The sequence below is a fragment of the Lissotriton helveticus genome, chromosome 3_1 (assembly GCF_964261635.1).
Source record: "Lissotriton helveticus chromosome 3_1, aLisHel1.1, whole genome shotgun sequence".
In the NCBI taxonomy this organism is placed as follows: Eukaryota; Metazoa; Chordata; class Amphibia; order Caudata; family Salamandridae; genus Lissotriton; species Lissotriton helveticus.
In genome coordinates, this window is record NC_136061.1 from 589,767,590 (window position 1) to 589,793,854 (window position 26,265).

Genomic DNA, 26,265 nt, shown 5'->3' on the forward strand with positions numbered 1-26,265 from the left:
CCTCCCTTCCCTTCGCGGTCGGTCGGTTCAAGTCCTGACGGACAACATGACCGCGATGTGGTACATCAACAAGCAGGGAGGGGTAGGGTCGCAGTGTCTCTGCAGAGAGGCTCTGCGTCTCTGGTCCTGGGTTCAGGACCATCGGATTTGTCTGATGGCGAATCATCTGGCCGGAGTGTTGAACGTTCGTGCAGACAGTCTCAGTCGGCAGTTCTCTGCCGACCACGAGTGGAGGCTTCACCCGGAGGTGGTTCACGACATCTTTCAGATGTGGGGGACTCCTCGGGTGGACCTGTTCGCCACTCAAGAGAATGCGCACTGTCTGTCATTGTGCAGTCTCCAGTATCCGATGCAAGGAGCCTTGGGGGATGCGTTTCAGTTGAGTTGGAGAGGTCAACTCCTTTACGCGTTTCCCCCCATACCTTTGATTCCTCGGGTTCTGAGGAAGATTCGCCAAGACCGGGCCCAAGTCATATTGGTCGCCCCGGATTGGCCAAGAAGGGTGTGGTATACAGATCTACTCCACCTCTCCTCTCACCCGCCGCTCCGTCTCCCTCTCAGGGCCGACCTCCTCTCTCAGATGGAGGGGCAGGTTCTACACCCTCACCTCCAGACATTGCACCTTCATGCCTGGAGATTGAACGGGGCAACCTGATTTCCTTTTCCCTCCCGCCTAACGTTGTGGATGTCATCCTGTCAGCCAGGCGTGATTCCACTAAGTCCATCTATTCTTATAGATGGGCGAAATTTGTCTCGTGGTGTGGGGAAAAGTCTATTGATCCTTTGAAGGCCCATTTGTCTAATGTTCTCCAGTTTGCCCTTTCGCTGGCGCAGCAGGGGCTTGCGGTTGCCACGGTGAAGGGTTACCTTTCGGCGTTGTCTGCATTTCTCTGTTTGCCTGACCAGCCTTCTCTTTTTAAGTCTCCTGTGGTCTTAAGGTTTTTGAAGGGTCTTACTAATAAGTTCCCTCCTTCACCTTTTATTGTGCCTCAGTGGGATTTGAATCTTGTATTGACTTTTTTGATGGGTGCTCCCTTTGAGCCTCTCCATAAATGTCCCATGAGGCTTCTTACCTTTAAGACAGTCTTCCTGGTTGCAATAACCTCGGCAAGGAGGGTTAGTGAGCTTCAAGCTCTTAGTTCCAAGCCCCCTTTCCTGACCATTCATGCTGATCGAATGGTTCTTAGGACCAGGGCTGCTTTTCTGCTTAAGGTGGTAACTCCCTTCCATCTAGGACAGTCCATTACCCTTCCTACCTTCTATCCTCCCCCTCACCCTTCTAAGGAGGAAGAGAGACTGCACCGTCTGGACCCTAAGAGGGCGGTGTCCTTTTACTTGGACAGATCCAAGGACTTTCGCTTGGAAGACCAGCTCTTCGTTGGATTTGCTGGCTGCAAGAAAGGAAGGGCGGTCCATAAGAGAACTTTATCGAGATGGATTGTCCTCTGCATAAAGATCTGCTACTCTTTGGCCGGTAAGGAACCACCAGAGGGTATAAGGGCTCATTCAACTAGAGCTAAGTCTTCGACCTCAGCATTGGCTAGAGGTGTGCCTGTTGAGGATATTTGTAGAGCGGCAACTTGGTCTTCCCTCCACACTTTCGCGAAGCATTACTGCTTGGATTCCGAAGTGAGGAGGGAGGGTCACTTTGCACGCTCTGTCCTTCAGGATTTCCTGGTTTAGAAGAGTGGACACCCTCCTCCGGGAGTGGGGACTGCTGTGGGACTCTATTCACAAGGTGAGGAATCCACACGGCAGATGTATCTATCAGAAGAACAAGTTACTTACCTTCGGTAACGCTTTTTCTGGTAGATACTATATCTGCCTGTGGATTCCTCACTGACCCACCCGCCTCCCCGTTGTCCACTCTTCTATGCCAGAGTTACTGTAATGTAATGTATTTATATTTTGTGGTCAAGGAATTGTTTAAATTACTTTCCTGCCTTTGCTTAACACTGTGTGTTTTGCCTTGAGTATTGTGTACTATGTATACTTGTATATTTCTACTGTCATTGGTCCGTCCGTGTGCCTCGATGGCACGGAAAAAAGGGCGGAACTGATGTCATCACGCCGGCGTGGGCCTATTATAGGCGTCGGTGACGTCAGCGGAGTCGCGAGCGAGGTCGTGTCTCTATGACGTCAGGAGTCCACGTCGGCGCGAGGCTACGAAAAAAAGAATTTCCGAATGTTGCTGACGCAAGGGATATTCACAAGGTGAGGAATCCACAGGCAGATATAGTATCTACCAGAAAAAGCGTTACCGAAGGTAAGTAACTTGTTCTTTGGTCTTATACAGTTTTCTGCTGGCACTGACTCAATGGTATCTAAATGTTTTGCCAAATCCTCAATATCTTGACAGGAATCACCTCTCAACCTCATTACCAGACAAATATCCCATAGAACCTGAATAGGTTTCTGAAAAGCATCAAATCTCACTTTTACATATTAAGGTCCAGGTTTGTCAAGAAAAATGTTTTGAGTTTCAATTTACACACAAATCTTAACGAATACCTTTTAGATTCAAAGTTATTCAAATTCTTAGTCGGAGCACAATTGAGGCCATAGTTCAGAAGGCTCAACTCCTCCTCTTACAAAATACAGCTAGATTAGTGTGTAGCAATGTTCATTTCCTCTACTCTTTCAGTTTGCTTTGGGCTTGTGTTTTTAAAATATTCTTGTCTCTTGTCTCCCAGATTTCCATTTTACAACCCCTGCCCTGTCTCTTTTTCTGTTTCTCAACTGTCTGTTTTTCTCTCTTGTTACTGTTCTTAACTCTGTCATTCTCATACATTTTAATAATCTAAAAAGAGACTGATCTGTTCACTTTCCTGGACATCTCTTCTGTCACTAGTTCAGAGTGTGATCCACTACTGTTCGTACCTAAATATTATATTTTACCTACTGGCAGTCAGTCGCCAGTAGGTAGTTATAGTTAGTACCATGTTTCCATAGCAAAAGCGCTTTTTGACTTGCCTATATCTTTGGCGCCATTTGAGGTATCTTTACAAAATTTTCCAAAATGGGGGATGGGGGAAAAAAGTGTTTTTGCCAATGTTCATTTCCAGAGAGATTTCAGATACGACTAAAGACCGAACCGCTGGACGAAATCACACCAAATTTGGCAGAAATGTAGCTCTTTGTCCAGAAAGAACCCTTTTTGTTATTTAGTGTAAATCGTTTAGTAGTTTTTGACTTATTAAAACAAATTTAAAATTGTATTAATAGGGACGTGGCACCTCTGAGGATCCGACAGTCCCAGTGCTCAAATCTGATTGGTTGCCAACACTTCAACCAGGAAGTGTTGGCAGCCATCTTAGGACTCAGCTTTAGCCAAGTCCCATCAAAAAACATTAATAAAAAAAAGAAAAAGGGGTAGGGTAGAAATATAATGGCGCCTTAGCTCTGGTTCCAGAGGGACCCCACTAGGGCAAAAAAAAATTTTTTTAATTGCGACCCCCGATTCTTGTTTTGAATAGAGACTCCGGGTGGGCCGGATTCTGGTAGAATTCTTTTAATAATGGAGGGGGACGCACAGGGCCCCCATCCTAAGTCTCAATGAGCCCCGGGGTCCACCACCTCCATGTCATGAGTGATGTAATATGTGAGGTCATAAGCAGTAAGTTATAGTTAGCTCAGGCAACTATAACTGCTGAATTTCACTGGTTTTGCCCAAGTAAAATCTGAGCCTAATTATAATGTCCCTTTAACCATTGGTTTTATACAGTGAATATATATATTTGTGACTTATTGGAACTACATGGAATGATGATGTAATAAAGAATAATTAAACTTATGGAGGACGGTGTCTGACAAGTTCTTTCCCGCCATATTGCAGGTTGTGGAGGATGACTACCTAGTGTGTATATATATATATATCTTTTTTTTTTCATTGGTGTTTTAAACTATTTACAGCCCCGATGAAGCACATTCATCCATGAAACATGTTTTGGCGGTTTTATGATGGAATCTGGGTACACTTGCAAATTGCTTTGTATCATCCAACACAGCGAATAGAAAATGCCTTTGTAAGGAGTTCAGAATATTGTTACTGAACGTTTTAAGAAGGGGAACAGCCTTTGCAACACAGGCGTTACCACGTGCTGCCATTACTACGCTGCTTTTACAACGCAAATCGTTTCAACGACTTGCGCTCGAGGGCGCTGTTGATCAAGGAATAGTTTATTTTTCTATTCCAACACCTTCCCTACTGTAACGTGGGCTGGAGTTGGAATAGAAAATTAAACTATTCCACTATCCAGCGCTTACTGCGCAGGTCGTTGTAACGACTTGCGTTGTAAAAACAGCGTTGTAATGGCACACGTGGTAATAGCCCGCGTTGTACTGTCATACAACCTTTTAAGAACAACAGCTGAAATAAGCTTACCATTTAAATATTAGACTAAACATTTGAACCACGTTTTTGCTGTTTTACATTATTTTCTATTATTTGATATTGATACGTATGAATTACTCACTGCATTGATTCAGGAGTCACCCTTCTCCCAAATAAACGGTCCCACTATTACACTTCTCTGTCTGTACCTGTAGGTGTTGTAACTGGAGAGAAGGACTCGGGCATGGGAGCAGGCTTGTATGGAAGGAGGGACAGCAGAGTGTAGGCATTCAGTTCCCCAAACATTTAACATTTGCCATGAAAATGTAGCCCTTATCATCTTAATAATGGGTCTTAACTTCCTATCATTCTGGAGGACTTGTACAAATAAATTATTACAATTTGTTGTGCTGCCAGTCATTTATTTACTTATTTATAAAGCCATAGATCCATGTTTTATTGGTGTCTGTAAGTAAAATACAGATTACTTATGTATGATATAAGCGTTCAGGGTTATGGAAAACCCATCTTCATACAGAAAGGGGATTCTAAGGCCCTAAAATTGTGATTTATGGTAGTTGTATTTGTATAGCGCTTACTATCCCTGGTGAGGTGCTAAAGCACTTTAAGCTGTGGAGCACGCTGTTCTGGAACCCAAAGTTAGTTGTCAGTCCAATGTTATTTGTTATTGTTGATTTGTGTGCGCCAGCAAACTAGTTCATGCATCCCCTCTAGTTTGTTTGTAGTAGATTAAGTTAATAGGAGTTAGGTGTTATCATTGGGAGAATGTGGGTAGTGCAAATGCATGGTGGGATTAATTGTTTAAAATAGGAGAGGTTGTGATCTTTGTAAAGAGTTGTGGGCACATTGCGGAAATACATTAAAAGAGATTGAAGTAACCATGCATGTGACTTAGAGAATGTTTGTGCCAAGAGAGAAAAGGAATGCAGAGGATGGGGAAAAAATAAAGGATCATTTGAAAGAAATATCATTTTTTTTTATGCCTGAATTTATTAATAAAGAGGACACATTTTGACACAGCATGCACTTTGAGGATACAAGACTAAACAGAAGCACCATTATGTGTATGTGAAGATAGTGCTATATCCAGTTCCTTCGATAGACACTAAAAGCGGGTGAACAGTCTGCCCACTGCTAGGCTACCACTAGACCACTGCTTCAGGAAGGACAGCTGATCTACTCAGAGATTAGAAGATTAAAATAATGGCTGGGTGCAAACCTTGAAAGGAGATTCTGCAAATGCTAGAGTGGATGTCAACTCAAGTTTGGCTCACAGTATTAATTTTAAAGCAAAGTGAGATTCATTTTGGACGCCACTAGTTTCACATTGTACAAGATGGGGGGCGAGTACAGCTTCCCCAGGTAGTTGGAGTATATTACCTGCATTCCAATGGCTAAAGGGTAGCAATCCACACACAGAAATTATATGAAGATTGTTAGCAAGGAGCTGCTCATTAGGCTTCCGGAATAACTGTCCTTTGATAGACTGTACGGTTGAGAGGAGGAACTGAAGATTTTGTTGTGCAACATGAAGGGACTCCCTTAGGTGAGGCACATCCTTTTGTCTTCCTTGATCACACTTTCAGTTTGGGCTGCTGTCAGCCAGTAGAAAGTATCAGTCCCATTGTGCCTTTATTTTGGGTGTTTCATGTTGGAGACTACCTTGCTGTGAGGGGCATCACTACACAAAGGCTGTGTCTGGGGAGCAGCTTTGAAAGGACATTTGAATGTAGACCCACCCATAAGAAAGTTCTGCAGTATGTAGACTTGGGAAACGTTTATCCCCATTGCCTTGAAGCATTCAAAGGCTGTGATAAACAGCAGAAGTAAAACTCAACACCTGAAAATATAACGCAGTCTACCTCATTCAATACTACCTCATCCAATACAAATATAGTACAGATGATAGAAAAAAACGCATTTTCCTCAGACCATCAGCGCGATTAGGTATCTTTAAATGTAGCACTTCTGTTGGTTGAGTCAGTGTATCATTGTTATTTATGCAGCCCGTATCTGAACGCCAATTCACAAAAATAGCAGGGGTACGTGAAGAGACCCTTAGAGGCTTGATGACATCACGATTGACTGCTTGTCCGAACCTTAGCCCATCAATAGCCTTTATTTTGCAGCTGTTTTGATCTAGGGGTATAGTACGACAGGTAGTAGCAACTGCAGAAATTAAACTTGGCAAAATGCAGCCTTCATGAGCGGAGGTAAAGTAAAAGCTGTGTGTAATAGCTGATAACCCTGAAGACTACTTAATTGGCATCCAAGAGCCTATTTTCTCCTGTACCAATATAGCATTGGAGGTTTTGATAACAAATGCTGGCAGATTATTTTTTTACTCAGATATCTCTATAACAAAGGCATTGAGGACTAGATAGGTGTGCTTGTATGCCGTTCTCATGTTATGAGTCAATATCAGACCTTCCCAGGGTATTGACAAGCTTTTTTATTTTTTATCTTAATGTATTGTGCATGACTTTCAATGATGGTGTATGCACTTTGATTCTCGTATTCCTTTTTGTGATGCTCTCCGTTAGCTATGATTTTGACAGGGTTTGCACTACTTCATTTTCAACATTATTTAATAAACAACAAAATGACTGAGTATTGGCAGAGTAGTTTTCACCATCCAAAATCAGTAAAATTGATTTAAGAAAGCAGAGAAAATACAAAGTGCTTGAACCTACTGTTTGGCGGGTGAGAAGCATCAATAGGTATTGACATTTTAGCAGCATGTATTAAATGGAACAGAAGGCAAATTTATTTTTGCTTTTGATGCTTCATCCTGGGGGTCTTTTGGGCTGCATATCATGCATATTAAAAATGCAACACTTGCTACTGGAATTTTCATTATTTATTTTGTCTTTTAAACGAAAGCTCCTTTTCTTCCAGAGTGAGACTCACTGCACAACTAAGAAGGAAGACCTGGAGGCCAGAGCCATGGCATCGCCCATTCACCGTTCCCTTGCAGCCCAACTTTCAGACTGTGAGGACTTCACCGAACTTGAGACAACAAGTTTGCTGCACCATGAGGACACTATCTTACACATCAGCGAAGACAGTGGCATGGAGAACCCCTTGCTGTCGGGCCACTTCAACTTCACCCATATTGAACTGGGAGACACCGATGTTGATTTAGACGAATCCCATGTTTAGGCTTTACTGGTTCAATTTTACTGTCCTTCTTTTGCAGCCTGTTGAAGCACCTCTCTGTTACACCTGTGATTGTGTAAGGAAACAGTTGAGAGACTAAGCTGAGCAGACTTCTCACAACCTCTTTCAGAAGATGACCAATCACTTGTGAACAGACCCAAGGTGCTCCACAGTGCACCGGAACACAAACAGGGACTGCAGCAAAGGCATCAGCAGGCTTTAGATTCCTGGCTCCATATTTGAACATATGATTGATCAGGGCTCGTTTTGAAAAGTCTAAGGGTTTTCGAGCTGAATGTCTTACAAAACACTCAGGTGTGAATAAGGGAATGTGAAATTGCAACACAAATGATTTTTTCTGAATAATGTTTCTCCCAAACTAGTGAGAGAGGCTATATTTAATTGGATGGGAAGGAATCTATAACAGATGAAGGTATGGCAAGGTCAGATGCAACCTTCATGTGTATCATGTGTGGGCATGTGTTAAAATATCATAGTAATCATAGTATCCATTATGGATAGCCTATCTTAGGAAAAAGGGGTTGTCCAAAGAAGCAAAAGACTAGGACGGGAGTTTTTTTTATTTTTTCCTATGCCAGTTAGACGAGCCAATGTTCAATAAATAGTGCGAATGATTATTCGGCTTGCTCGCCTCAACAATGAACAAGGCAATGATCCTCAACTGTTACAATTGTATGTGGCCTGCTCGGTTCTTAAGTGGCGACCAACGAATAACAATGACAGTTACATAACAAACACAAATTCAGAAATGTGATTAAAAAACACATATACATTTCCCAAAAATAGCAAAAAATAGCTACTATACCACCAAGCAAATCCTACCAAAAAACAAAGTGCTTGAAGAATAGCCCTCTGACATAGTATCAAAATTGGATAAACAAGTTATTGGCCTTTTTATTGACCAGCGCTGGAAAGTAGTCCTTGCCTCAATACAGAAGTAGAAGAGTACACCTCTGCAATTTATTTGTAAGACATAGGTCTTTTGTCAATGTCTTCGTCTTGTTCAGGACTCAACTGATGGAATGAGTCGTGGCCCAGGCTTATTTAGGGAAATTTAATATATTAATGCAAAAGCGGGTGTGGACTTATTTTATAACTAGGAAGGGAAAGGACGACATACCACATTGCACATTTAGGCCTGACTCCACTGTATGTGTGGGGGAGTAGGTCTAATTTGAAAAAGTAAAAATGGCAGTATTATGTGTTTTGAAAATGTGGCCTGACTTTATTTGACAAGAACTAGTATGTCATATTTAAAAAACAAAATCCCGTTTTGTTTAGATTCTCTTACTCAACAAAAAATGTAAGCCTGGTGAGGTATTCTTGCTGGAAACGTAAGAGTGGTTGCGTTTAAGTTATAGAAAAATAGGCCTTGCCCAACAGTATTGTTGAAGATATACTACTGCCTACATCACAGCAGCAGACAAGTTAGCTGTTTTGTATTTCGTGGAGAGCTTGCAGGGTCTCCGTACTGATCATTATAAGTTAAATCTGCCCCAAACAGAGAAGTAGGCCTGGTCTGTTTCATTAATATAAAAGTAGATATGGCTCTACTTTAACAGGCACAGTTATGCTCTGATTCATTGTATGAGTGAGTAGGGATACAAGCATACTACTGTTGTAAATAAGCAAAATAAGTATGTGAAAGCCCTAATGTGGTTTTGTGACGTGGCATTTTGAATGCAGAATGTGGGGTTGTGTCTTAGAGCTCTATTTTAAAAAGAGATCTATGTTTCTGTTTTTAAGGGGCACAGGAGGTAAATAGTGCACCCTATCGCAGCTCCTTCAGCAGAAATGCCACAGAGCAATGTCTCAAACACAGAGCTGGATTCGCTGATATACTAACAAAAGTTGACGAAAATTGTCTTTAGTCATTCGTTTGTCAGATGCAATTTACCTGTGATTGTTAGGAAACACAGGACAGCCAATAATACCTCCTTCTACCTCGTGAGTATATCCTCTCCACCGGCTTGACTTTTCTTAGACCAAGACAGTTTCGTTTTCAGATTCGTCGGGAGTGCATACTACAAAAGTATATTTTTCAACATGTAGAGGTTTCCTTTTCTATTTAGAATATGATATGTAAAGAGTGTTTAGTGTTTGAGCCTGTTCTACACTGAGGGCTCTCACTATGAAAGGCCTGGTGAGATTGAGGTAATTATCACACCGGGTGCAATGTGGTAACTCGGGCGTTTGAAATTCATCAGGTGCGATTATTACTTCTAATTTTGAGTTTCCCTGTTCAGTATGGGGAATGACATGCGGAAACAGTAATTTTCTTAACAAATTCCTCTTGTTTCAGAGTTTGATAGGCATTTTCCGTAGTAAATATAGGCGGGGTTGACTTGTGGGGGAAAAAGCAGAGTATACGGTAAATGGCGCAAAACGTATAATTCAGGTCCTTGCACAAACAGGTATTTGCACTGGAACAGGCCTTAATCTGGGCACTCGTAATGAGGGCTGGGGTCTGTCACACCATTACTCTTTGTACTTAAAACCAACTTCGGGAGTAAAGTCATGCTAATAATGAATTATTTCCTTAATCTACAACATTAAAGATAAATAATATGTATACAATTAAACGTGCCAAATTCTGAAGATTTAGCTGATAATAGTTAGGAAAACAGTGGCCATCATACAGCAACTCCAGATTAAGCTTCATCAGACACACATCACAGGGAGGCGCGCAGCGTGGCACACAGAAAGAAAAATGCATCTGTGCCTTACACTGAATAGGAAGTGTCTGAAAATAAACTAGAGCAGTCTTGTATTCACTTGGACTGTTTTGACTCCCTTTAAGATTTCCTATTGAACTCCAATGCCCTTTAGATCAGTCGGTACAAATAAAATTTTCGTAATTTATAGAAACGGAGAAAAAAGTAGAGGTGAGTTTAATTGAGCCAGTGCCCGTACACACAAGCACACACATGTGTGCTCTGAAAATATCAGCCTAAAAGAGGAGTGGCAACTGGAGGTGGCATCCTGTTCATTCAGTTTCATCTTTGCCTCTTAAAATGGATCCCAAAATGCTAATTTCAACACTTCGAGGCTGTACCGTGATTTTTGGGACATGGGGAAATCTTTGAGGCAAGGTGTACATTCTGCAGAAAAGAACTCATTTCTGGAATTTTAGCCGTAAAATAAAAGATGCAGTTGTGGCTGTATTCTGTGTTGGGGCCAAAAGGTGATTCGCTTCCGCAGCTCCTCCCCACCCCAGTGCCTGATTAATGAAGCGTTGGTGTGAATATCATCAGGACCTTCTTGCCTGGACAAAGGAGGGGAAATGTTTTAGAGGGGCACATACTGTGTTACGGTGAAGAACTCCAGCCCTTTAAACATTGTAAACATATTCAGAATTCATGCCCTGGTATTGTTATGCGTTACTTTGCTGGTATGGGCTGGTACGCTAGAGCATCAGAGGTTGTTCAAGCTGATCATTGGATCATTGTAGATTAGAATACCCACAGAATGATTCTGTAAAATGGTGATTAGGGTCAAGAGAGGGGTTATTTACCTTTGGGATGCTTGAATATAGCCTTATGAAATAGGCTTCCTATCTGTCTCCCAAAAGACAGGCATCTTTGGAAGATCCCATAGTGGAGAAATATATATGGATAGAAGGCGCATTTAAAAGTTCAACTGTCCGAAAAGCAATGCTGCCGGTCAGTGATGCTCTCGAGATTCTGTTTTCTGTGCACACTGTCTAGTGTTACCTTTAATCACTGTAGGAGGTGATATCTTCACTAGTGTTGTGTGTTGCTCGTGCCTGTCCGACCAGTCCCTGTGAGCAAGTTGCAGCTCAGTTTCCACTGTGAAAATGCAAATAATCCTTGATGCTGCTTTCTTTAGTTTTAGAGGCCTTACAATGTGCTGGTGCAATGTCACATTTTGACGTCCAACTCCCCGATGTGTGTAACCTTTCTCTGTGCCAGTAGCAACATTTCAGGTTTCAACGTGAAAGACTGAATGCAGATTGGTCTGGCTGAAAACTTTCAAAGCAATTCTTGCAGTGCGCTGATAACAATGTGAAGTTGAATCAAATAGTGGGACCTCTTTTTAATATTTGGAATGCCCTGAGCAAAGGTCAGCAGCCACTGGCGTTTGAAACATGCAGACAGAGGTACTGCTACCAAGGTATTTCATGTTTTTCTCTATTGTGTCCCTGTCATAAGCGTGTTGTAAGCGTGGCCATGTGTTGCCCACTGGTTATGGGTCTTACCTTTTTGTTAGCAATAGGTAGGCAGCAGCTAGAGCTGGGGGCACCGCATGTCAGTGATTTTAACAGGTGACTTATTATTAGCACCCCACATTCAGACGTTGCTTGACATTTTTCAATGGAGAGATTTCAATTTCCCCTGTCAGAGCCCAGCCGTCACTGGGAAACAAGCACACGCCTCTGCATTTAATTCTCCAGGTGACCTGAAAGTAAGAGAGAGAGAGTGTGTGTGTCTGTGTGTCTATGTCTGTGTGTCTCTGTCAAGTACCGTTAGAAGTTTGATGCTGAGTGGGTTAAGTGCCAACACAAACAGACCAGTGGACCAATTGTTTGAACAGTGTTTGTGTTAAAGACAAAAGGTGCTGTATCGGGCGGGTAAGAAGCCCAGATACTTTGGGAGTACTTTTGTGCTGTCGAGCATATCCGTCATGTTCCTTCCTCTTGTACCCACAAATGTATTTTAATAGGTTTTGTGTGATGTGTGCAGAGGGATCTATCAGTATGTAAACTTAAAACAACTCAATATTCAGAGTAACTATTTGCAACACTCGTTTTAGTTGCTGCTGCTTGAGGAACAATTAGAGGTCAAGCATCTACTTCAAAATCATCAAAAAACACCGCGTATTTCATCTTCATAGTAGCAAGAGCGTTCAAAAGGCGTTCTACAAAGAATACTCAGGCTTGGCAACTTGCATTGTTCAGACACCAAGCAGAGGGCTCATCCTACATATCTTGCAGAAACCCTGGATGTACACTGGCCTGTGAATGTTAGAAGTGCCAAAGGAAGTGAGCTATTCATGTAAGAGATTTATGTCTTTAAAATAATAAAGTATGTGAAAATATGCTCCTTTTTGTGGGTTTCTTGAGTGAACAATATACCCAACACATTAATGTACAATTGTATAACAGTTACTGGGCACACGTATAATCAACAATTTAGATAATACAAGAGTTGAAACAAAGTAGGTTGACACCAGTGGTTTGGTAAAAAACACGTTGCTTTATATAGATCTTTTCTTCAGATTTTACAACGCAAGCCGACACGTGTTTCGTCAAACAGGGCGATACCTGTGACTCATCAGGGCTGCATATGGCGTGGATCGAAATTAAAGGACCGGTGATATTTCCAATCCAGTCAAGGGTGGTGGATGGGCTGTAGGTACGGTGAGGGTGGATGGCGGGTGAAGGCGCAGTCGGGTTCGTATGCGCGGCGGCGACCCGGAGTGAGGGGTCCCGGCAGTGCTTCTGGATACGATAGGTATCGCCCTGTTTGACGAAACACGTGTTGGCTGGCGTTGTAAAATCTGAAGAAAAGATCTACATGAAGCAACGTATTTTTTACCACACCACCGGTGTCAGCCTACTTTGTTTCAACTCTTGTATTATCTAAATTGTTGATTATACGTGTGCCCAGTAACTGTTATACATTTTCATGGCTTGCACAGACTCGGCCGACTTGAATTAAGTTTAACATAGGTTTATTGAACAGTTTTATGAAAGAGCTACATGGAGGTTCATGTTAAGCCAAGCCCTGTAGCCCAACCCACACACAAAGGTGTCCTAAATGGATTTACTTATTTTCATTCAAACAGAGGTGAGTTACCCTTCTTCCAAAGTTAACCGCAAACTGTGATTTAAGTATGTGCTCGGAATGATATCAAAAGCAAGAACTGTAGAACACACAATAAACCCACACACCTAATTAGGAGGTGAGGGTGTGTATTGCTATGGCAACAATATAGATATTATACACTTGCTAATGTGGTATAGTTAAACTACTCTGTGGACAGTTGTTAATCAAAGTGATTATATGGAACCACAAAACTATGTTCTTGATCTTCATTTCTTAACATCTCTTAGATTCTTCAATAAGAGGTAAATGGCACGTTGCTCTGAGATCACCTAAATTTCTCTTCCAGGGGATCTCATCAATAGTCCTGAGCACTTGAATATTCCAGCCTATGAGCAGGGACCTCAGAAAATATATAAAAATTATATAACATATATATAGCTCTTTCTATATATATATACATATATGTTTTTTTAACCAGCCAATGCAGCCTTCCAGACCCAACAGGCTAAGTAATGCTGTAAAAACTATCTTTGCACATATCCAAATAAAGCAGGAAAACCAAAGGACATTTGAGTTGCTTTTAATTAACAGAACAAATTATAACCCTGCAGAGAGAAAAAGCAGGCATTGCTAGCCCATAGGCTGCATTGTAACTTCAATAGAATAGAAAGCTGAAAAATCAATACAGTGAAACACAAAAAGTGGCACTGTACCTTTAAGGCAGCCATGACCCCTAGCTTCCCCTCATGACTCAGGGGTGACAGTTAGGTCAGTTGTTCTTTCCGGCTCCTTCAGTGAGGACCCTGGTTAATCAGCTCCACAGATGTTTTGACTTTTTCTGTTAGAAATGTGATTCTTTTTCACTTAAAACCTATTACTTTGACATATCTTACTTGTTTGAGTAGTGCTTCACTATTTTCAGGCAGTTTGTCATTTTTTTCTATCTCAGAAATTCCTTCTTTATTTGATCCTTGCCCCTCTTGTGGCAAAAAGAAGGCCAAAATTGATTTTCATCCGGTTTGTATCCTTTGCCTACCGGATTCTCATGTTCCTGAGAATTGCCACCACTGCCAGTCATTGTCAAGGCGTACTCTCAAGGATAGAGGGAGGATTCGCCTCTATGGACTTTCTGAGAGAGGTATGCCTTCAACCTCCAGTGGCAGGTCTCCTGAGAGACAGAAGAAGAAGAAGAGACCCAGATCATCTTCCAGAAGCAAGATCACAGTCTGTTCTTCATCAGCGTCGGGCTTGGCATCGAGAATGCCTCCATCAGCGAAGAAAACATCGTTGACAATCCCAATGATGGCGGGCTCGCTGTCGAGAGAACATCGGTCGTCGACGAAGACTTCCAAACAAAGAGGTACGTCGTCAGCGTCGCATCCTCCGCTACCATCAACCCAGCGATGGTCGGCGTCAAGGAGTCATTCTCCATTGGTGCGGGATCGCCCTCCGTCTTCACCGTCGATGAGGCGTTCAACGTCGAGGTGTAGGGCCCTGTTGAAGTCAACCTGGCGTCGGTCAACGTCGAGGCCTATGTTATCATCAACGGCATAAACAGGTTAGACGGCGAAACAAACTCACTGGTCCAGGTCTCTTGTAACATCTACACAGATTCCTTCGCGCTCAACTTTGCCGGGGTCGAGAATTTCAAAAGGTACGACGTCGAGAAGGATTTCTCAGTCACCCTCTCCTCAGATGACGTCTAGGCTTGGTACGCCATTAAGTACTCCTCTTCCGACGTCAATTCATAAGCCTCCGTCGGTGGGACATTGGTCAACGTCGAGGCAGAGATCTATACACCCGACATTGAGACCAAAGTCTCCTTATAAGGACTCACCAGTCTTAGTGGCGCATAGTCACTCGACTTCGAGACACTCACAATTGTCGACGTCGTCACATCATTCGACCACAGGGAGACGCTATTCCACATCTAAAGACTGCTCGGAGCAGTCAATATCTGCTGCAGGATCTCTGCAGGTCATCTCGACGTCGCAAAGCTCAGCTTCTCTGTCTCCAGAGCGCCGGTGCAGAAAACCACCCCCCAGATCGCAACTCCTCAGACACAACAAGGAGAAGAACACAGATCTCCATCTATCCATCTTTCTCCAAGGTGGCTTCAATCACTCCATCACTGGCAGAAAGAACAAAGTGCTCAGGTTCAGCAGCCTTTGGATTATTCTAGACCACTACATAGACCCCCTCTGGCTGACTGGTGCAAGCAGTGGACCGACCACCCACCACACCTCCCAGACAGCGCCACAGGGACAAGTCTCCACATAGATCTGCTTCTGATGGACTTCATAGGAGGCGAATATCACTTTCTTGGACCTCCTCTTAGACTCACTCCTCCAAGAGAGATTATTCTCCTACTCTTACGAACAGTCCACCCTCAAGAGTGTCACCAGTTGACGACATCAACACATTCCATGATGTCCCGTCTATAGGAGCACAAAAGTTAAACATAGAAAGGTCTACACCTCAAACTTCTACAGCCATTATATTTGAGGCTCTGCATCAAAGGTCCGCGTCGAGGCCTTTGTTTCCATTGGTTCCTGGTTTGCTGCAGCCAGTCATGGATATTTTCCTAACCCCAGCAACCATAAAAATGGCTCCAGCAAGCGTTTTAAAGACCGGCAGAACAAGACCCTCTGTTTCTCAGGTCAGATCCTCCGCGGGATTCGGTGATCATCGCAGCTGCGAAGAAGACGCATGCAGTGGCTTCGTTTTTGTCAGTCCCCCCAGACAAGGAGAGCAGAGCCCAAGATTCTTGGGGGAGAAAAGCTTGTGGTTCTGCGGAGGCCTCCTTGAAGATATCCAGCTCTGCAGCCCTGCTGGGTCGTTACAACAGAGCATTGTGGGATTCCCTAGAGTGTTTCAAGGAGAAATTACCTGAAGAGGGCCGCCAAGATCAATGGTTGCTAACCCGATGATCTGTTCGGCAGCTGATGGGACCTCTCTAGCAGCTCACGCATATGCGCATTGCATATGCGCAAGAAGGTCCTCCTGGTTGTGACTTACAGCTTTAAAACCAGAAGCCCAACAACGCATCCTGAATCTTCCATTCTCAGGGTCTTCCCTTTTCGGTTCTCACACCGATGAGGAGATGGTCAGGATGAAGGCTGAACCGGACACTATCAAAGCGGTGGGCCTAGAGAAAAAGAAGGAGTTCAGAAATCGGTACAGGCCCTGTGATTGGAGAGGTTTCCATCAGAGGGTTCAAACCCCTCTATGGTCCCAAAGGCAGTACCATCAATCCAAGCTTAGCTATCAAGGACATCATCCTTCCAGAGGCAGAGAAGCGCAATGACAGTGAACACCAACAACCAAGAACACCGGCAAACAATGAGTATTTACTTCCTCTGAGACCGTTGCCCACTCCAGTGGGAGGAAGTATCGCCCGAAATGTAAGAGAGTGGCGCAGCATTACAAACGATCTGTGGGTGCTGAATATACTTCAGAATGAATAAGCACTATGTTTTGGTTCTCCTCCAAAGTGCATTCCTCCAGCAAAGTCAAGAACCCACCAGCTGCCGCTGTTGCGCAGGAGGTATCCACTCTTCTTCAGAAATTTTCCATAGAGGAGGTCCCTCCATCTCAACGAGGAAAAGGGGTGCAATCCAGATACTTCCTCGTTCAGAAGAAAGATCAAAAACAGATTTTCAGACCAATTCTGGATCTCCGTTCCCTCAACAAATTCATCATAAAAGAAAAGTTTTGTATGCTGGTGCTCCATCAAATATATCCACATCTTCAAAAAGGGGATTGGATGTGCTTGGTAGATCTCCAGGATGCTTACTTCCATGTTCCTGCGCTTCATGGTAGGCTCCAAACACTATCAGTACAAAGTCCTACCATTCGGCCTGAAATCTGCACCTCGAGCATTCGAGAAATGCATGGCAGTGGCAGCCGCTGCTTGGCGTCACCAATGCTTGTTCGTCTATCCATATCTCGATGACTGGCTTCTAAAGGGCGCATCTCCTCAGATAGTAAAAAACCACTATCATATCTGCCAGAACTTACTACATCGCTTGGGCCTGCATGTAAACATGGAGAAATCGATCCATCAGCCACACAAAGAATTTAGTACCTCGTTTACAACAAAGTATACGACTTGAAATCGGAGGAATTGGCTTCTGCATAAGAGGGGCATTGGCGGTTGATTGAACACTTTGCTGTATGAAAATTCTTAAGAATTATTCCTTTTTAAAACAACTTCTATTGACTGAACCGTGGAGTTGAACACTTCGTTGTTTTTTTCGGATGCTTCTTGAGCTGTGTTTATGGGACAGTGCAATTTGGGTTACAATTTGGTCGAACTGCCTTGAAAAAGTGTTGTGGATAAGACGAAACATGTGTCGGCTGATTGTTGTGGAAAGAAAAATAATTCAATAAAGCAACAGTGGAATCACTATCTTTCAAGAACTTTTTTTGTGTATTTCCATTAAGAGAAGATATGTTTTCCAACTTCACAATTTGAACTAAAATTGAGTATTTGTAATACTTTGAATAATTGCATATACTGCCTTTAAATGCTATCTGAGGATTTAATAGTCTTTTCGGTTTACTTATGAGAGTGCTGTCATAGGGTTCTATTATTTCATGGTTTCAGCATATTTTTCAAGATAAGCTAATAGCACCTTCTGGTAGTAGGGTGACTGAACTAATATAGCACCTCAATTTACAAGAACAATTTCACACATTACCTTTTGCAGTACACAGAGTATATTTGTGTTTTGATTGTGCAGTAATTTCCTTTTGTGTAACCACTACTACCACTTAGTGAAATTTTCGGATCTAACAGTGTTCCTCAACAATGTATTAAATGTTCTCAATGGATTCTTTGCCACAGCTCCATACAGATTTCAGATGTTTATGTGTTTGGCTCAAACAACTCTTGGCGCCGCACCAACAAATCCCATGCCCACGCCACATTGCTTCAACGCAGCTCTCCAATATAAGACGCCACCACTCTCGACCGAATGGATGGCACCACTGCAAAAACCCCCACATCACCATCTTTTTTTTAAATTATCTTTTTATTGAAAACAACATAATAGCAGTACATCAGTTAGATATCATTTTACATATAGTTAAACCATTAATTTATCTTTTCCTTACTATTATTGAAGTGGGTATCTCACCAATGTTACACAGACCTCTCAGTATGCCTACGGTTCCTTTCAAGCCCTCGATAGGTTTGCCAGTGTCCACAAATCTTTTCCCATTTCTTCTGACAACCTCTGCTATGGTAAATAGTGCGTTCTGCCAACCAGCACTAGTCTAGGTCCATCTGCCAGTCTTCAACCTTTGGTAGGGTTCGGGCACCCCAACACCTAGCCAGGTTACGTTTGGCCACTACTGCTGCCAGTGCCAGCCAAAGCCGCCTCACCAACTTAACCGCCGGCGTGAGATAAAGGGCCACCAATGTCGCAGTCAGACACTGCTCCACAGAAAAGATCCCTTTGGGATGCCCAACGTCTCCTCGAGGAAGAGGAGTACAGAAACCGCCTCCATGACATTTTTGGTATGGACTCGGAATTTCTGGACTTGTACCCTTATGTAAATTGATACTTGTATAGCGCACTACTCACCCTCAAGGGTCTCAAGGCGCTTGTACGAATACCGCTGTGGAACCCATCCTGGCTTTCCCTGTGAGGTGTCCACTCCTGGGCACCCCCAAGGTGGAGGCCAGGCATTCTTAGCGTTGTGGGGGCCGTTGTGGAGATTAAGCAAGCTATTGCCCAGAGTTGCAGAGAGGGACTCCATGATTGGAATAGGCACTGAGGCAAGAATTATCAGGTCCGTGGAATTTTGAGCCCAAGACCCGCCAAGGCGGGGAATTGAACCCTGGTCCCGGGCTAGACCTCTCCATCAGGGTCTGCCGCTCTAACCATTGAGACACACTTCTCCACTTATAGGATACTGGAGAGTAGGCTTAGGTATTTTAGGATCTACTTTATGCCAGTGGTCTAGACACCTCTCCAGAGCTAGCTATGGACTTCCCCACTGGTCCACCAATGCCTGTAGTTGTCTCCCTTCACAAAGTTATGTATAAGGCTGCTCAAGTATTACAGTTTTTGACTACAGAAACCAACATCCTCACTGGAGCAGACCCTCGCTTCAATTTAATTGAGGCCATTCTAGAGCCTGTCTTGGCAGCATGGTAGAAGCCCTTTTCTGTACCAGCAGTCAAAAGGCTAGTTACCTGTTGTTATTGCCCTACTCCAGGTAAGCCACCCTTCCTCTCAATCCAACCTTTGTGGGATTGTCTGGTCATGTAAGATTCCTGCTACACAAGCCAATTAGGAAGAGCCTTCCTGGCAGAAACTTCTGACAGGGAATCTCCATTGGGAGCATGGCCCTGAAATAATTGAATACCCACTACGTTTTGGCATGTTATAACCATGCCTTCTGGAATATGGCACAGAAAGTGCTGCCTCATGTCCAGGTGGACATGAGGGAACATTTTCAGGAAGTAACATATAACAGCAAAAATTGCTTTCCGTTCGGGGGCGCTAGGGAGCACGCACACAAGATAGCCCCACTCTGGTGAGGCTCTCACAGCCCGAGTAAAAAAAATATGACATTATCCTGCCCATAGCCCCATAATTGAGAGGAGAAAGCAACATGATCGAGATTCTTGCCGGGAGAGGCATCGAAGCGAAACTCGGTCCCCCCAGTAAGAAATATAGAGAGAGCCTCGGAGGAGGCCTAACGTCGCGGGCGCGGCATAGCCCGATACGACAGACTCTGGAGGGCAGACCCTTCACAGAGAGATGGCTACGGAGTGCCGGTTCATCGGGGCCCCCAGGCGAGGGGAACATAAGCACCTGGATGTCTGCCGTTGGATGGAGTATGGCGACAGATGCTGTGCAGCATGGGTTTCACTCCCTGCTTCTTCTCCGGCCACTTGAATGTGACGTGAATGCGATCGGGCACAAGCAAAGGAGAGACGGAGCCCCAGCGGACAGAGACCAGCCGGTGAGGAGCTGTGTCTAGACCGAAAGCCGAGCTCCCCACAACCAAGCTGGAAAGGAGTAGCGGTTGCTAGTGGCCACCAGACCCCAGGAGGTGAGAGATGTGAGGGAGGCCAGGCAGCGAACTGCGCAGAGGCCCAGCACATGAGCGAGTGTAGGGAGAGAGGAGCTTTGCCATAGCAGGACACCCTGAGAACTTATAGAGCGCCTCCGCGACCAGAAAGCAGCAATGGGAGGCTCGGGCTCTGCACTCTCAGGAGTTATCTCCCACAAAGGGAATCGCACCTCCCAGCTGGAATAGGATGGTGGAGGGGGAAAGCAGCAAGCACCAGCCACAAAAGCCATGAACGGAGAGTTTGGAAACTCCGACCTGCAAAAACACAGATAAGGGGGTGGGCGGGATTGGAGGAGGGACTGGTCGCCTCTATTCTCCCCCGCCCACATGAGCTGAAGCAGAGTACGAAAAGAAGGAGCACAGGCGTTGAGGTAGCAGAAAAGTGCCCCGCTGCCACAGAGAGGAATCCATAGGGCTGAACAGCATCCTCAGGGTGCCACCATGAGGGAATAGGAGGTAGCAGAGATCCGATCCAGAATTCAAAAGAGAGAAACAAGGGCATGACCAGCCCGCAACCAAAGTAGGAACCTGCTCCATAGGGAATAAGAAAGAAGCTAGGGATAGGGGGAGGACTAAAGGAGCGAGACTTCCCATAGATACATCTGGAAGTGGTGCGAAAAAGTCCCCATACACGGCCCTCACCCTTAGCAAGCTCTCTCCCACTACATTGCGATTCCACATAGCGGAGAAGCCGTAGCCCGCGACCAGGAGGGCGAGAAAACAGAGGTGTCTACTGCCTGTACTGGTAGTGGGATGGGCAAAACAGACGGCAAGCAGTCTAACCTCGCCTTCAAATCCTGCAAACTGGTGCTATTTCACTCCAGCACCAGTGACATGGAGGGGAGATGTTGGAGAGGCCACCAGTCACATCAAACACTATGGAGGAGGACATGAAGACCCTTCTCTTAACAATGAAACAGAGGCTGATGTCCTTCCGAACTAAGATGGACTCAGTATGTACATGGGATGACCTCCTAGAGCAAAAGTCAGAGGAAAACGATAACAGGATACGGGAGGCAGAACATAGAATATCGGAACTAGAGGAGACATCTGACGGGAGGAAGGAACAATTGTCGCAAATGAAGCGACTCTTCAAGGTTATAGCAGCTAAAAACGAGGACGTGGAGGTGCGCAATAACATGCGCATTATGGGAGTGCCTGAAAACACGGGAAAGATGGAAGACTATGTGGAGCAAATGCTGACAACCCTATTTGGCGCCACAGCTTTTTCCACGCAGTTGGTCGAAGGGGAGCCCCGCACACTGGGCCCCCGCCTCTCCCCCAAGTGCCCCACTGAGGCCGATCGTGGCCCGTATTTTGTACTACCGGGACCGTGATGTGGCCCTTTGACTATCCTGAGAGATGAAACAACTTAACTTCGAAGGGAACAGCATTGCTCTCTAGCCTGATTTTACAATAGCGGTGCAGGAGGCTAGAAAAAAGTTCGTGCCTGTCAAAAAAAGCTGAGGCAGGCCCAAACAGATTACGCAATGTTGTACCCTGCGCGCCACTGGATCATTTACCAAGGGAAGCAACTTTTTTTGCACTAACCCGCAGCAAGCGGAGGACTTCCTGAAACGAGCTAGTCAAGCAGCAAAAGAGACTGAAGCTAGATGATCTCAGAGACTCTCCCGATCCCCGATGTCGGAGCAGGACTAGGACCCTGTCCCATGACGGAACCCTGGAACAGATCCTGGAATCCGGGCAGAGTGTATAGGGGGAAAGAATGTGGAAAAAGTATCCCCCGACATGCTCCGCTCTGGGCTGGTTCCTGCGGAAGCCTACTCACACCATAGACTGATGTGATCTGCCGCTCCCTCTGACTTATGTTGTAATAACATGCGTTGTAATAGCATCTGCGTTGTAATAGCATGCGATTTAATATCATACCTTGTAAAGGCACTTGTGTTGTAATGGATTTGTAGTAAAGGTAGTGCGTTGTAAAAGTTGCGTTGTAATGGATGTTCCCCCTCTGCTACAAGAGACACATTTTGGAGCGGGAGCTGGGATGAGGTTTGCCTCTCACTGGGCAGAACATAGATACCTGTCCAACTACTCCACATATGCCAGAGGTACAGCGATACTTATAAAAAAAAGGCACTCCATATGTGGCAATGGGGTCGTGGCAAGACACACAGAGACGATACAGCATTATGTGGGGGGAGGCTGGCCATGTACTCGTCCCTTTGGTGTGCTGTTAAGGCCCAAATGCGGACGACCCCTCTTTTATCAATATCCTATGGGGTAAGGTGCTTGACATAGGCTCCACGGGCCCGATTCACAGAATGAACTTAAGACTTAATCCTAAACTTACTACTATTTTGGCATTCACAGAATGCGCTTACTACTTTTGGCATTCACAGAATGAACTTACTACTTTTGGTATTCACAGAAGTTAGGATTTTGTCTTAAGTCTGTTTTAAGACAAACTTAAGACAGACTTAAGACAGACTTAAGACAAAATCCTAACTTAAGTCTGTCTTAAGTCTGTCTTAAGTTTGTCTTAAGACAAACTTAAGACAAAATCCTAACTTCTGTGAATACCAAAAGTAGTAAATTCATTCTGTGAATGCCAAAAGTAGTAAGTGCATTCTGTGAATACCAAAATAGTAGTAAGTTTAGGATTGAGTCTTAAGTTCATTCTGTGAATCGGGCCCCACATATGTAATCTGGGGGAGACTTCAATACTACACTGGATCCTAGTAAGGGTAGATCCAACCCTCAACCTCACCACTACACAGCTACACAGGGACAGCTGCACAATGTAGTCAATGACCACAAGCTGATAGATGCATGGAGGCATACACATCCCCGGAAGTTTCCAATTAGTTCGCAATACACTCATCGTGGGCCCGGTTGGAGTATTGGTTGGTCTCTAGAGGGATGGGCCCGTGGGTGGTGCAAGCCCAACACCTAAAATTCACCTTTTCGGATCACTCCCTGGTGCGCATAACACTTGTCCTGCTTGTAGACTGCATGCCACGGGCTGCTTGGCGACCACCCAACAATGGTACTAGACACTCCCTTTAGAGAGGAGGTTGGGCAAGAAATACAGGATTTTTTCCATGGAAATAGATGGTCTGTCCCCTGCATAACAACAGTATGGGAGGCCTTCAAGGTCACCATACATGGCATATGCATGGGGAAGGGAGGAGGTGTGTAGAGGGACATACAGAAAGCCCTCACAAATCTAGAGACAGAGCTAAAACTACTAGAGGAAGAACTCTCACACTTCCTGTCTGGAGAGACCAAAAAGAATATCAGGGATAAATTGACTGAATATGGAGAGATGGCAGAGAGAGAATCCCGGTTTTGCAGGAAGTACTTTAGGGCCTATAGTTACGGAGAACGAGAAAGGCCTGGAAAGGCACTAGCAGAGGAAAACCTACAGCCCGCTTCTCCAACTATGTACTGGAGGTACAAGAGGCAAAGGACGCCATTCATAAGGACACCAAAAATATCGTACTTGAGTTTACCACATAGTAGACTGACCTCTACACAACCAAAGACACACAACCCGTCCTGTTAGAAACATATGTGGAAAAGGTAGCGCTGGGATGGCTTGGGAAAGCACAGAGGGAGTTTCTCTCCGTCGATATCGAGGAGGATGAAATAAGAGCTGCGGTGATGCAGCTATGCTCTGGCAAAGCACCCGGGTCGGACGGTCTCCCTGCCGACTTTTATAAGACCTACATAGACATCTTGACCCCGATATTCAAACTGATGTATGAAGATGCTAAGGAAGAGGGTATCCTCCCCGTTACGATGGGAGAGGTGACAATCATATCACTATTGAAACCAGGTAAGCCCGGGAGTAAATGCGAGTCATACAGACCACTCCCCATGATTAATTACGATATTAAAATATTAGCTAAGGTGCTGCTAACAGGCTGACCCTGTTGATGAATGTTTTGGTGCTGCCTGATCAGGCGGGGTTTATTCCCGGGAAATCAACTTCTCACAACCTGAGAACTCTCTTCTCGCTGATGCAGGATGTGGACCCAGATTTGGCGGCGGTAGTGTCGCCACTAAGGCATTCAACTCGGTGGAATGGGGGTACCTTTTGAGAGTATTAGAGCGCATGGGATTGCTGCCCAGTTTTCTATTGTGGGCAAGGTTGCTGTACCAAAAGCCACAAGCGAAGGTTCTGATCAACGGGATATGCTTGGACCCTTTTAAGGTGTCGCGAGGAACAAGACAGGGGTGTCCGCTTTTCACTCCTGCTATTCGCATTAGCAGTGGAACCACTGGCCACTAAGATGCGCCTGCTTCATCAGGACCACACAATACGATACACCAGCAGACATATTCTAGTATCCCTATATGCGAACGATATAACTCTCTATGTGCGCAACTGGAGTTCTGGACTTTTTGGTTCCGTCCAGAGGTGTCAGGGAAAACACCCGAAGACCCCGGAGTTCAACCTGTCTCGGTGCACAAACAAACAGAAACACGGGCTTCTCGATGGTGGCGTCAAAGACCAAAGGTTTATTACTGCAGGGACACAGAAGTCACAGAAACTGCACACGGGCAGTGTCTAGGAGCCTGTTCAATTTGTACAAAGAGGGTTGTTCCTTATATACTAAATATTCTGCTCGGGGCAAATTCTTTCCATGTTACCACAGTTCTAAACATTCGTGTCTTAAACAATAAATATTTGGCGTTTGCACAGGAATCGTCAACAGTATCTGATGTCAAAACATTACGAATGAGGGGTTCCCACTATTCCATCATAATCCCATGTCAATTTCTCATTCAAGACCCGGACCGCCTCATCGTAAATTTCGTTACCTCCCCCTAATAAAGGCCCAGAAGGAAAGGAGCAGAGCCAGGTGTAGAAGATAGAAAGACAGGATAAGAGATGTTTGTGGGTTGTAAATGGGCACGGTTACCAGCTTCGGCCGCCTAATCATGATCAGGCCAACGAACACAAGAACCAGTATAGCAGGACTGGCCTCAGGCTGGGGAGGCAGTTCTTGCCGAGTCATGCTGCTACAGCGTTGCTGGCCTAAGGTGCACGTGTCACTAGCAAGGTGAATCGCCGGTTAAAGCCTACGTGTCCTTTAATGAAAAGAGGTCATTGCGTGTCCATTGACTATGTGAGGGCAAGGAATACAAAATGGCTTCCGTGTTCTAAGATGGATGCCACGGGTAGAACAGAAATGTGTTTGTAACTGGAGTGCTCTTGCTCGTAGCATAGCGAAAACACCAGGATATACTAAATGGATCATTTGCGGTTCACTGATACCAAAATTATGTATTTACGACAATGTTACAAACACGAGTAAAATCGTCACGGAACCTCAGACCCTCCTTTTGCCCTTACATAGGCAATTACTCAGTCTATGTCAGAGTCAGAGTCTAATTCTATGCTCATTAGGTCAGTGACATGTTGTTGCACCATCATCTTGTCTCGTACCTTTTCTCCAAATGCAGGTGGTTTTCTGAAACAGGTTGCAGCACAGAGACTACACAAAGCGGGACCACATTGGATGATAAGGCAGCACGAGAACAGAAATACTAGGATGGCACCAATGACCATCAGAACCTTCCATCCCCACGCTGATACCAGAGTCCAAAACCACTCCATGAAGGACCAGTTTCCCTTGTCTACGTGTATGGAGTCGGAAATCTTGTGTAGCTTAGAGATCGCTTCATAGACTGTTGGAGCATTATTTGGAATAAAGACACAGCAGCTCGATTGGATCATTCTGCATACCCCACCTCGATCTGCAAGTATTACGTCTAGAACCATTCGGTTCTGCAACGTCATGAGACGATCCGCCTGAAGCTCAGCTGTTAAGTTACTAAGGGCACCAGCAGTTTCTGTAATAGTAGATTCAACTACCC

The 26,265-nt window shown here is 44.6% G+C and overlaps 1 protein-coding gene across 1 annotated transcript in view; it reads left to right on the plus strand.

Annotated features, from left to right (window-relative positions):
- The window catches only part of UNC80 (unc-80 subunit of NALCN channel complex), a 2,761,828-nt gene extending 2,749,234 nt beyond the window's left edge, over positions 1-12,594 (plus strand). The window contains exon 63 of the mRNA XM_078680564.1: positions 7,253-12,594. Coding sequence (XP_078536690.1) covers positions 7,253-7,516 — 264 coding nt within the window. The 3' untranslated portion in view covers positions 7,517-12,594. The remainder of the gene's footprint in view (positions 1-7,252) is intronic.
- The last annotated feature ends 13,671 nt before the right edge of the window (positions 12,595-26,265 follow it).